The sequence below is a fragment of the Olea europaea genome, chromosome 14 (assembly GCF_002742605.1).
Source record: "Olea europaea var. sylvestris chromosome 14, O_europaea_v1, whole genome shotgun sequence".
Taxonomy (NCBI): Eukaryota; Viridiplantae; Streptophyta; class Magnoliopsida; order Lamiales; family Oleaceae; genus Olea; species Olea europaea.
Genome location: NC_036250.1, coordinates 4,449,235 through 4,462,586, shown reverse-complemented (window position 1 = coordinate 4,462,586; position 13,352 = coordinate 4,449,235). Strand labels below are relative to the sequence as shown.

The window sequence follows — 13,352 nt, the reverse complement described above, 5'->3', positions numbered from 1 at the left end:
ACCATTTTCCAAGCATAATTTGATAAGTTACTGCGAGTACATGAACACCATTCACTGAGACATTCCTACAACGTATGGATATACTGTCATTCTGCTGAAGCATTCTTCTCTTAAGAGAGAAAAACAAAATTGTTTAGAATAATGCTTATTCATCTTAGCAACGTGTAAGACCATTTTACATAATATCATATATTATGTTCGATTAGATAAGTCCTAAATCTTTACATCTAATTGAACATTTGATTCAGTGTCATACGTTTGGCCATCTAAAATGGTATCAGAGTATTTCCAAAAAAATTTATTTATAAAGGAGATATTTATAATAATAGAGAAAAAATCAAGTTTAGAAAATTAAATATTTTATACACTTTAACAATGCTCTATATATTGATTCATTTTGCATTTTTCAAGAAATATTTATTGATTTCTCTTTATATAAGTATCATTAAATGAAATGTACAATTAAATAAATCATATAATTTCACATTTAATTAAATCTATCATGTAATGACACATGATACTTTAGCATCATTGATACTAAATGCCATTATTAATTCATATATGATTCGAATAATGTGCGAAATAGATTATCGAGAAATATGTAGCTTAATAATAGCTATTAATTAATTATTACTTATTAAAATTACATCGGCGTAAGGGATTCTTTTTAATGAAAATTACATCGGCGTAAGGGATTCTTTTTAATGAAAAGAGGGTAATAAATGAAAAAATTTGGATAAAACAAATAAAAAACGGTCATCAATCAACTGCTGAATTATACGTGGAACTCCGCCACTCACGTTTCGATAATCCCAAGGGTAGCTAAATTAGTTTTTGGCTGTGCCGCCGCCACCACAGCCACCACCGAAGATGACGGAGGATGACGGAGGATCAGTAGCCCGGGTGGATGAGCGCCCGTGTACGTGCTGCTTGAAAAAGGAGGACCACCAGTCGAACTGCTCGCAATGCCGGCGTCGATCGTTGAATTCGAGCTTGCCGTCTTCGTCGTCTTCGTGCTCTTTGCTGAGCTTTGAGTCATATCCTGTTCAGGATTATGATAAGCTGTGGAGAGTGTATACAGCGTCCGTCAAAGGCTTCTCCATCGGCGCAGGCCTCAAAGGTGGTCTCGCGCTCTTCTCTTTCCTCTCTCGCCTCCGCCGCAGACGATCTCTTCCCTCCTCCAAGTACGTGTTTATGAATCCGGTTTACATTTCTTTATTTTGTATTGTTTCGGATCTAAATCAATTCACGTTGGGGCATGTCTATGCACACATATTGCTTGCGTGTACTTGCTTTCGTTTTCCTGCAATTAATTTTAAACTAAAGGTTCAATTCTTGTTTCCGAAGCTATATTTTATACAATTTACTAATTAGCTTTGCTTTCGGGGAACAGTAAGGCTGCATTTGGCGCCATAAGCTTGAAGTCGTTGATTTGGAATCAGGATTATGAAAATTTTACAACATCAATTACCAAAACCCCATTTGATGCTGTAAATATGACAGAAGGGGATTTTTTTATTTTTTGATATACGGGATATTGCTACTGGATTAAGTTTTTACAAATGGAAGCAGCTATGTTACTGCGCTATTGTGCATCTGGACTTTTTATTAGCCTCGTTTGGATCGTGTTTATAAACATTTAAAAAACATTCAAGCCACTTACCCACGAGCACTACCTGCTTCTTCACCATTCATTTTTGTCTATTTATAATGCAAACCAGTTATGAACACTTCCCAAACATTCTCTTAGTGCTCTCATATATATCACAATATTTGGCAATTTTACCTATGGTTAATTTATTTACTACTAATAATTTATGTCAATTTTCTTTTTCTTTTTGCTTAGGAAATTGGAAATGGCATCAACTAGTGAAGATGTGATTTTGGCATTGAAGGAGACCTTGAGATACGGACTATTCCTTGGTGCATTTGCAGGGACATTTGTATCTGTGGATGAAATTATAGCTGCTTTGGGAGGTCACCGTAGGCATGATCTTTACCCCTCATTGGTTTTCTCTTTTCCCTTTTTATGTTTGCTCTATTTTTTTTTTTTTTTTATTTTGTGAATCAGCATTTGGGCAGATTTGCTCATTTTTGTTAGATTTTTCTTTTGTTACTTGTGTTAAATTTGTATATTCATTTCATAAATTGGCGTGGTGGCTGAAGTTTCCTTAAATTTTAGAACTGCCAAATGGAGGTCTTTGCTGGCCGGGGCCATAGCAGGACCATCTATGCTGCTTACTGGCTTGAATACCCAGCACACAAGCTTAGCGATTTACATTCTCATGCGTGCCACTGTATTGGCATCACGATGGGGGATAAAAAGCGAGAAATTTGGGAGAATTTGTAAGCCTCTTACGTGGGCACATGGAGATATTTTCCTTATGTGTCTCTCCTCTTCGCAGATTTTGTAAGTGACTTATTTCTCTGCTTAAAGTTTTAATGTTTTATTTCAATCTTCGAGAAGTTTCTTTTCTTTTCTTTATCACTGTGGAACCGGAACTGTATCTTGGCATGGTATAGTTGTGGTTACCTCTTTCCAGATAAGTACTTGAGGTCTACAGGATAAAACAGTTAGACCTATATCATAACTTTGTCTCAGGCGAAACACGATTAAGTTGCTTATCTGATGGAGTTGATTGAGGTTGTTTGTCAATGAAAAATGCTCTTTTTTGGAGTATAAAGTCCTTGAACTTATACTTCATAAAATATAAGAAACATCAAAACTGACTTGTGACTGACAGAAATTTATCCTGTGTTCCTTATACAGTCATGCAAAAAAGCTAAACCACATCTTTCATGGGTCTCACAACTTTTCAACCACACATTCCAAAATTTTTTATCACAATCTACTAAAAGATCTAATTTTAATCCCCACCAAACACCCTCATAATATAAAACATCCTTATGGAAACTGATGTCCAAGACTAGAATAAATTGTATTTCCAAAATTATGCAAATGACATAAATTACGGTTTCACTCCCCAAAATTCATTTCTTACTTCTTCATGCACCGTGCCAAGATTATTTCTTGAAACATTTGAAAAAGGGGGGTTGGTATGTAAAATTTGCACACCTGCTCAGGAAGCTCTTCCATTTATTTTCTGATGACATGCTCGTGAAGATTGAAATGATGAATATGCAGTAGAAACATAGAGATATCAAAGACGAAATTGCCCATGTGTTCTGACAGGATACCGCTTGAAAGAACAAGTTCAAATATTGAATGAGTGACTTTTTGATTAAAAAGACGGACAATTACAAAAATTGAAGAACAATTCTAAGCATTCAAGAGGCTTGGATCTCTCCCCCTAGCTCAACAACTAATTCTTAGCATGAATATCCCCAATCCCTCCCCATTACATTTATAGGCAACTTATCACATCATTATTTTCCAAAATACCCCTGCCCATACCTGAATCTATTTTAACTGAATAAGCTTCTCAATTCTTCTAGGTCCTTCCACGTTGATAGGAGTCTATCATTACTCGCCCCTCGAAATCCACCTTGTTCTCAAGGTGGGAGTGTGGTTTAACTTCAAAATTCGAAATTCCATATAACCAATCCGTTTTTGGAGTTAGCTTGTTGTACTTGTTAGCTCGTGTAGCTAGTCGTCCACCTACCATTAAAATGTTATTCATACAAATTCCATAACCAGTGGCATCCCTTTGCGGGCTTTTAAAAAATGGAACCCACGTAATAGAAACCTCATAGAAACCTCATAGCCCGTAGTTTCTGTGGTATGCGGCCCTAATTGATCAACCACCCTGTTAAATTGAAGTGATGTATAGCTTCGCAATCTATCAAAACTATTACCGATTGCTCCAAAATCGAGCCCCTAATTTTCATGGTTTTTGGTTAGGTGAGACCCGCAACAGAGTTGAGTGATATCTCGACCAGCTCCCCTAGTTTGTGCTCTTCTTCCTCTTGTGACCCATCTAATTGATCATCCCTGTCACCTTCCTGAACCAATAATACCTGTAGCTTTTCATTCCGGCATATGTGACCCAGATTGTCCTCCTTATAACAATTACACACCCTCTTATCCTTTTGCATCTGTGACTCTACCTTTGTCAGCTTTTTGAAGGGTGTTGTACCTTGGGTCACCGTCATCGGACAGATTACATAGATCGTTGCTGCCTTTTGAAAGATTAGGTGGGTTTGAGGAGGATTCTGGAGATATGGGTTGGATGTGTGGATTGAACTGTATGCCTTAATTTTATCCATAGTTGGGCTGTAATTTGCTTGGTCTGTAAGTTTATTTGCTTGAGCATGCTTCATTAATTCATCTATACTTCTTCCCCCTTGGGCCAAATCCATAATACAACCCAAATCATGAGGTTGCAGCCTTCTATCATCAGCCTGTGGAATGGGTTTAAACCCATTAACAAAATTGCTTCGTTGAAACTCCTCTGGCGACGTCGAAAAGGGGGTGACTAGATTTTTGAACAACTTCTAGTAACCCCTGTGATTCCTGCAATCTTAGCTTCGATTTCCCTAGAATTGGTTGGAGTTCTAGAATATAACGCGTCTTCAGATGAGTTTGCTTCCTATCCTTTCTCCTTCCATTCCCGTCCCTGTCCTTCCCGCTCCGGCACCATCATCTCGCTTTTCTCCATTAGAATTTCCAAATCCCATCGGTACTTGCCAAAAAATTCGTCCTCCTGGGATGGTCGGAATTCATCTGTCTTCAAAAATCGTCGGCTCTGGTAAGTTCTCTGCGATCTCTTTTTCTTTTCCCTCCCTTTCCGACTCAACCATGGATTTCTTCTCCTAGCTCGGCCAATTCACAGTGACCCGTCTCACCTCTACCCTCTTCTCCTCCTCCAGCAATGGCGATGTAACCTCATCCAATTGTCCACGTTCAGCAATCGTTATCTCCTCGTGTACCATACTCCCGTGCTTTCCTGCTGGCAATTCTTCATCACTTGAAAGCTCATTCATGCTAAATCGAGCCAACATCAGTCCCTTCAATTCATCCCATGTTCGCACCGATCGTTGTTGATCTACCTCCTGAAACCATTTCCATGATTCCCAGTCGAAACAGGATGTTGCCACTTATATTTTCTCTGCCTCCATTAATTGGTTTCTGGAGAAAATATCCTCCGCCCTAGAGATCCACCACTCGGCATTATCACAGTAGAATATGGAGATTATGAGTCGCCCTTGTGAATCCAAACCTAACTCCTCTTCTTGGTCTCTCTCTTCTAGTTGCCTTGTCATCTTTTCCAATCGATTCAATTTCGAGCCCCAACTCTCTTCCATTTCCTTGCTGAAATTTATTGTCATTGCCCTAAGATCGTTGCTCTGATATCAATTGATAGGATACTGCTTGAAAGAACAAGTTCAAATATTGAATGGGTGACTTTTTGATTAAAAAGACAGACGATTACAGAAATTGAAGAACAATTCTAAGCTTTCGAGAGGCTTAGATCTTTCCCCCTAGCTCAACAACTAATTCTCAGCATGAATATCCCCAATCCTTCCCAATTACATTTATAGGCAACTTATCACATCATTATTCCCAAAAATACCCCTACCCCTACCTGAATCTATTTTAACTGAATAAGCTTCTCAATTCTTCTAGGTCCTTCCACGTTGATAGGAGTCTATCATGTTCATCTCCTGTGGTGATTAGATTTGTATCTGTGGAAAGACTTACACCCAGTTTTTCAGATAAAGTAGTTCTCAAGTGTAATAAGGCTGCGGTGTTATATAATATATAACCGTTTCTAACTTAAAATTTTGAAGTGAAGGGCGAAATATTTTGTACATTAAGTCGTAGTGTGTATTCCAATAACAATAAATTGACACGCACAAGTAAATCAAGCCTACAGTTTGCTGCAAAAGCTTGGTATGATAACAATTGCAAGGTGGTGGGGGGATATAATCAATGTGCTGGAAATGGATGTTTAATTAGCAACTAGTAGACCAGAAGGCCTGCTTGATCACTGCTGTGAACTATCGGAAGGGTGCAATATATTGACTTTTCATCTCCGCTTATGACTTACGTCTCAAAAGCATTTTTTTTGGTTACTTCTAATAAATGTCTAAACAAGAGTGTAACCAGCTCAAAATTCTGCACTTGATATTTTTAGGAGACCCATTACGGGTTTTTTTCATGTATATATCCTCCCATAAAGATAGTCTGATTTCTTACTGAAGTATCTTTCAGAGAAAAATATTGTGTTTTTCAGGTCTGCTTACATATTGAAGCAAGGTAGTCTGCCTCCATCTTATAAGTCATTTCTTAATAAACATGGAGCAAAGGATTCTGTCATCCTGCAAGGTGTGCGAGAGATTGCATGTGGCATGCCTTTCAAAAATTTGGGGGCAATAGAGAAATATTACAAGTCCATTGGTGTTGATGTTAAGCTAGATCCAGAAATGAAAATCCCTTGCTCGGTATGTAGAGCACCAAATAATATTTTTCTTAAATAAAATATAAAATTTTTGTATTGACATCTGATCAATTTCTTTATAATCTATGATTATTAGTTTCTTATTAATTTGCAGAACTTAGTGTTTCAGATGAGTAAAAATTTGGAGGTGTTATGGACAATAGTCAATTGGCCTGAACATAATCTGATTCTCTTCCCATTTGCTCAAGTAAATCTTACATTGTGTTGTTGGATTAACAGTTTTCTGGCCAGATTTTGAATAATTTTTGACACTTGAAAGTTGGTTCTTTATGATGACTATGCACATTGTCTGCAAATTTCTCAATATTGCTCCCTCCATCCCAATGATACTTCCTTTTGGATGTTCCAAAACACAAGCCTTGCTCCAAAAAGTTAAAAGGCATTGCTTTTGCAATGTATGCATTATACTTGTATCAATTACTAGAAGTGACACAATGTCGAGGGTCCAGTTTCCATGTCCCTCATATCACCATCCTAATCCCTCTTATTAAAGATTTTTAGTTGCGCCCTACAGAACAAGTCCCACACACCAAAATTCAAATTTAAAGTCGGTGATTGATTGTGAGAGCTTGGTATCTGATTGCTTGGATTTATTATAAATTGGATTAAAGTTTCAAGAATTTTGCTTTATATCTTGCATATTCTGAGGAGATATTTTAGCTTTGAATACCGGCGATATTTGATTAGATTATGTATGGTATTTGAGAGAGAAAAGGAATTTGCAGCTTGGTGATTAGAAATGTATGGTAGAATGGAAAATAATTAAATGCAGATTCAGGAAAAGGAATAAAAGAATAGCGTGTTTTTCTTTTTATAAAAATGTGGATTTCCAAAAAAAGTGTATAATCATAGGATAAATTGAGTCATAATCCTGTCTTTTTGTTTCTGCATGTGAGATTGTAATCCAATCGAGATTGATTCGTTTTTGCATGTTTCCGTGCTGAATAGCAGCTTCCAAAGGTTGCTGATAGTCAAGCATCATATTTAGTGCTTTCTATATTTTTGCAGATTATACATGGGAATCAATCATGTGGGACACATTTTCTTTTGTTTCTTCTTCAAGCATATAAAAGAGCGTTACCAGTTTATCTTCCTGTCTATCTAATTCCTGCACTGATAGTACATCGCCAAGGTCTCCTGAAAAGGTAATTTATATTGTTGTCATCTTCTGATACATCGAATGTTTTCTTCTTTTCTGTTACTTCTGGATATGTGGTAGTAACTTATACCTAATAAGTTGTGAAGATACAGTCCACAAGGGGTAAACGTTTATTCTGAATGGCTATTCATTGTAGGTTTGAAGCATATGAAATTCTACATTCTTTCATTTTTCCAGTTATAATCAACTAGGTAAACTGTAGAGGCTCTTTGGTAGTGACTTACAATCCTCAGGTTTTACTTAACTCTCAGAATATGATGCTTTAGTGGGTACTCTGATTACTTAGAACGAGTCCATATAAGGTTGCACCACCTCCCAATTCATTAATGTCCTTAGCTTTCTAGAATTTCCAAAATTAAGAATGTTGACTAAAATTGTAGACTGCCAAAGAAACGATTGTCCTGGTGGTATCATTAATGTTATACAAGTCTCACTAGCTTCAAAGTATCCATAACATTTGTAGCCGATTGTGTACTTAGTGAAGTTGATAAATTGAGTGTTATAAAGGAGCCGAGGGATGTAATGGTTTGACTTGTTAGTTTCAAAATTCTTTGCCTTTTCAATATTACATATATCTTTTAGACAATCATGTATATAACCCAATTGCTCTTCTAAAAAGTACCTTGTGTGAAACAAGAAGTTAAAATAAAATAATAGTTATTTGCAGAGGAAAATGGATATTCTTGCAGGAAGTGGCGCACCAAAAAAAGACACTTTAAGCTTCTAGGTTTCTTAAAGAGTGTAGATGAGGAAATGAAAATGATGCTTATATCTTGTATCTTTGATGATGAGTTGATTGTCCTTGTAAATATGGTTCCTCACTCATTTTACTTTCGACTCTTCTTCGTGGTGTATTGTACTTGACCTTGATTCAACAATTTCAGATACACATTAACTGGTGTAAATTTTTACATCTTCAACCTCGGGTTAACGGTGCATGGCTAAAGTTCTTTTAATTTCTTGAAGATAGCTAAAATAGAATTTCATGATGAATGAATCTGACACAAGACCCAAACAATGGATAAAGTTGGAATATTGATGTGCTAATTCATTGTCTTGCCCATTACCATTATGCTCAAACAGATAACTAGAATTATGTTAAAATCCTGTTGTGTGAAACTAAATTACTGTCTTATAAAATTCATATGTATGGTGCAAATGCCAAGCAATTCCTAGTCATGTGAGGATATGATCAATTGCAGATCTATATAAATGAAACCTTACCCTTTCAGTTGATTACTTCAAGTTTTAGTTGTTTACAAAAGCAATTGACCCTTTTTCTCTAATCCCACTATAATCTATTTCTGCTTCATTTATTCTGAAGTTTCCTTTTCTGGGGTAAGTGGATTATTTTGCTGATGCACGCTAATCTACTTCGTAAATTGACTTGGTAATTGTTAACACATGTTCTTGGTTTGTTAGTATATTGACTTGGAAATTGTTAACACAGTTTCATGTCTTGTTACAAGTCACTTCTTAAATTTATACCCTCGCAATCTTATAAAACCATTTTTAATTGCATAGGCACTCATCTAACTGTTCTTGATACTGTTGTTTCTGCAATACTGTCTTTTATATCTCTTTTCAACCCTATTCAGGCCTCACACAATCTTATGGAAAGGTCTTTTTGGTACTGCAAGATCGAGCTTGTTTCTCTCGATGTATTGTTCATCTGCATGGTAAGCAACTGATTATACAGATTGTGCAACATGTACCATTGGACTAAGATTGGAGAATGTTCTGATCATTATTTCTCTTCTACCATGGAGCGTATTAGCCCATACTCTTAAGCTAAATCCAAGCTTGGGAACTCGAAAAACCTATGCTAGTTTGGAACTATTTTTAAAGGTTACTTGCACTTTCACCTGGGTATTCCTATGTACATACATATGAATGAATGTTAAATTGGCTTCCATACATCTCATGGTATGTCATCATGATTCCCATGTAAAAGAACACATAAAAATAGATTTTATGATTCAAAAGAAGAGAGAGAGTGGTTATTGGTAAAACTAATATCTAATAGTAATAAAACAAAAAATCTTTTTATTTTCATTTGGGAAATTAGGCTATAGGAACCACATTACTACCATTGTACTTGTGATTACTATTACTGTTTTTGCACGAGATTGTTGATTTATTTTTATTTATTTTTCCTTAGGATATGGACATGCTTCCTGTTTAGGATTTTCAAGAAATGCAACATTCCTATGGTGGCAATGGGAACGGTAAAAGGAGTAGCTCTTTTTATTTTTCATTAATAACTATCAAATAGATTCTGCACAAACACGTCTCTGTGAGTTTTTGCATGCACACACACGTTTTTTTTTTTACACGTGCAACTGTGCTCTTGAACAGTTTCCAACTGGCCTAGCCCTGGCCATTGAGAAGAAGAGTAGAAGGATAGAGATATCATTATACTGCCTTGCTCGAGCTATTGAAAGCTTCTTCACATGCATGGCTGATGTAGGATACTTACCTCAGTCGAAAAACTTGAAGAGAGCTGATGTTGTCGTCTTTAGCATTTCAACTGCAATTATTATGCACTGTTATGCTATAGAGAGGGATGTCTTTCGATCAAAATACTTGAATGTTCTTGATTGGGTTTTCGGCGTGCCTCTTCCCCCATATGAAACGACCCCACGTAAGAAGACATAATACTATTGCATTGTTTTGAGGTTCGAAGGGGACCCAGGAATTTAGTCGTTAATTTCCCCCAAGTAATGAGGTGGAATAATCTCCAAGTCGATATTGCAAGAAGCCGAAGAACTTGTGCATTTGGCTATGGTAGAAATGCTTCACCATTTTGTTCCCACATACTTGGACAAGCTTTACATAGAGCAAAAGAAAAGAGTAGGGGCATATACCTAATTCTCTCTTGTGGGAGGTTGATTTTGAGAAGATAGCAAACAGATTTTTTTTCTTTTTAATTTATTTTTTTATTATAGACACATAAAACCGTGATTTTTTATTTGCTTTTTAAGTGGTGGCCAAATGACAATAGCTCATTCATACTTTGTATTGCTATAATTTTGGGAAAATCATTACAGATGTTTAACTCACGAGTTCTACAGAACACAGATGAACATTTGATGACATTGGATTCTTCAATGTTTTATACAAACAATATTGCAAGGGTAAATTTAGATTTGTCACATGGTTTATGGCCGAACATTCATGAACTCCAACGAGAGTAAATAAGAGAGAGATCATGAGCCAACTAACTATTACACACATAGCATCATTGTGAAGAATATGACAAGATCAGGTGTTTCTCTTGCTCTTTAAATTTTATTTATCTTGAACAGTAATACTATTTATAGTCAACAATTGTAGTAATTATCTACATGTTATTGAGGCATTAGTTTATTATTTGAGACAACAAAAATTATAGAAAATTAATGTATCAAATAACAAGTTGCCACATAAAATGTCACCATGTAGGGCGATTACTATAATTATCGACTACAAATAGCATTATTCTATCTTAAATTGTGTGTTCTCTCTTTACTTTCGGAGTAAATACTCATGGTTTGATTTAGGGTAAAAAAACAGTACAATAAAATGCAATAGTCTTTTCTCAATAGAACCAAATTCCTTCACTCGTCCCCTGGTGGGGCAGACCCCTAAACATCAACTCTAAGACATAGCTTCCACGAAGAAGAGAAATTCAAACCTCATCTTCATGAAGCAACATATTTGGAATCCCCTTGTTAACAGGAAATTTACGACCAGTCTCAGGACAAACTAACGCGCCCTCCTCAAGATGAAGCTCAACGAGGGCGTGATGGAACTTGCCCAGGAACTCATCGGAGTCGAGCATGGAGGATTCAGCATTCTCGGGTAGCTCAGTGTAGCCCATTGTTCTGGATGCCTCAACCAAGGCCTTCCATTCAATCTTAGGAAACATGTTCCTGAGGAAGTCTTCATTGAAATCTACCTGCTTCTCCACTACTTTCTCAACCTCAATCAGCAGAGGGAAGCCATTTGTCACACCTTTGATGTTTGATGATAACATATTGTGGGTTAAAAGCCTCATTGTTGGTTTTCTTCTGAAATTTGTCAAATATAACCACCTTGGAGATACCTTTATATGGGTTGTAGTCCTGTAGAGATCAAATCGAAGCGGTAGTAGTTTCGGTGATGTAAAAGACAAGTCCAATTTACTTTACTTTTCCATTCAAAAGTAAACATCTATTCTAGCAACACTGCAAAAGGAAATTAACTTCAATATATAAGAGCAGCAGATTATTGCTCGTGTCAAACTGGAAGAAAATAGCAAACAAACCACCCACATGAAGGTGGGGAATCAATCACTAGTCCTCTTACTCAGAAACTTTATTTTGTTCTTGAACAGGATATTAGATGAGAATTTTTCAAGTGTTGGTAGAGATATCGTGATCCCAATGCTAAGCCAAAAAGCTTAGTCTGAAACTCTCTTGTTCAACTATACATGAGAGATCCAAACTGAAGCAAAACTTCGTAGAAAGTATCAAGTTAAAACAATGAATTCAACCAAAAGGCAATACATCTCGAAGCAATACCCAAATGAGATGGAAAACACAGCCTAGAGAATGTTTTTGCAACTTCACCTGCATATATTCTTACTGTAACACCTTGTGTTGATTGTATCATACAATTATCAGTACATAACCCCAAAATCTATTAGCTTATCCTACAGATTGGATTTCAGATGGAGGAAATCCAAACATATAATCCAGATATAGAGTATATTTGTAGCTCATGATTCACGTTTTCAATAGAGTAATTTTGTCAAGAAATCCAACTTAATGTATAGAGTCTACACATAACAATCCGGTGAATCAATTAATAAGAGAATTGCACATTCCTTGATGGCCACAAACAAAAATAGACAATTTCAGGAACAAATATAATTCCATATTTTCCGATCTTAGAAAGTATTTTATCGGGAAACAAGAAAACACGTTATACAACTAGAAGATGCTTCTGATTAATTTCAAACTTAAGGTATACGACAACTAAGGACTGCACTACAGCAGTCTAATTCTTCCTCAATTTTCTTCCAAATTCCTCGATTTTACTGATACTGAACAGCAAAAAACCTACCACCAACGATACCACTATTTGGAAGCTTCGAGCTTTTCTTAATTTCTTCCACTAAACTCAACGGATGTAAATATGTAACCATAAAACGGGGTTATTTGATTATGTACTAAAACAAGTTCAAAATTTCAACAATGATGTGTGTGAGCGTGAAAGAGAGATTACCTGAAGGTGGTCCGGCGAGGCTCAAGGCAGAGAGAGAGAGAGAGAGAGAAAGAGAGAGTACAAGGGCTTCTAGTATAATATCCTTGGGCTTTAGTTGTTGGGTTTGAGGAATACTTGGGCCAAGTTTTTTTATTTTCAAATGAATTTCATCTTTTATTTATTTTTGAAAAAAAATTACATTTCGAGGTGATTAAGTGTGCTCCATTTCAAAATTATCAAATTTCAAAATTAGATATTAATTAATTTTTGTTTATGAAATAGTTAATTAAAAATATATTTTATTAATTCAATATATTAATATCACAATTCTATATTATTTAGTCACGAATTATCAAATTAACTGCTAACAAATTATTTCTCGATCATGGATAAAAATTTTTAGAGATTGCAAATTATTTTACTATCACAAACTAAAAATTTTATAAGTCATAATTTATTCATCGGTTACAAATCAAAAAATTATCATCTGATTTTTGAAAAAATAAATCTTAAATCTTAGTTTTGAATTTGACGGTTGAAAA

The 13,352-nt window shown here is 35.8% G+C and overlaps 2 protein-coding genes across 3 annotated transcripts; one reads left to right on the top strand and one right to left on the bottom strand.

Moving 5' to 3' along the window:
* The first annotated feature begins 737 nt into the window (after positions 1-737).
* LOC111408854 lies at positions 738-10,686 on the top strand. Of its 2 annotated transcripts, XM_023038665.1 has the most exons (8): positions 738-1,184; positions 1,847-1,987; positions 2,183-2,410; positions 6,198-6,405; positions 7,431-7,567; positions 9,180-9,260; positions 9,743-9,809; positions 9,940-10,686. In XM_023038665.1, exons 1-8 carry the CDS (start codon positions 871-873, stop codon positions 10,237-10,239), a joined length of 1,476 nt encoding a protein of 491 aa, XP_022894433.1. In that variant the 5' UTR covers positions 738-870; the 3' UTR covers positions 10,240-10,686. The 2 variants fall into 2 exon arrangements, with proteins under 2 accessions (XP_022894433.1, XP_022894434.1); XM_023038666.1 differs by lacking the exon at positions 738-1,184 and having other exon boundaries at positions 1,887-2,009; positions 9,940-10,438.
* Positions 10,687-11,091: 405 nt separating this feature from the next.
* On the bottom strand, positions 11,092-12,933 carry LOC111408855 (multifunctional methyltransferase subunit TRM112-like protein At1g22270). The gene is made up of 2 exons (XM_023038667.1): positions 12,832-12,933; positions 11,092-11,687 (listed from the first exon to the last, which is right to left on the bottom strand). The coding sequence occupies exon 2, from the start codon at positions 11,618-11,620 to the stop codon at positions 11,252-11,254; it is 369 nt and encodes a 122-aa protein (XP_022894435.1). The 5' UTR covers positions 11,621-11,687; positions 12,832-12,933; the 3' UTR covers positions 11,092-11,251.
* Between the last annotated feature and the right edge of the window lie 419 nt (positions 12,934-13,352).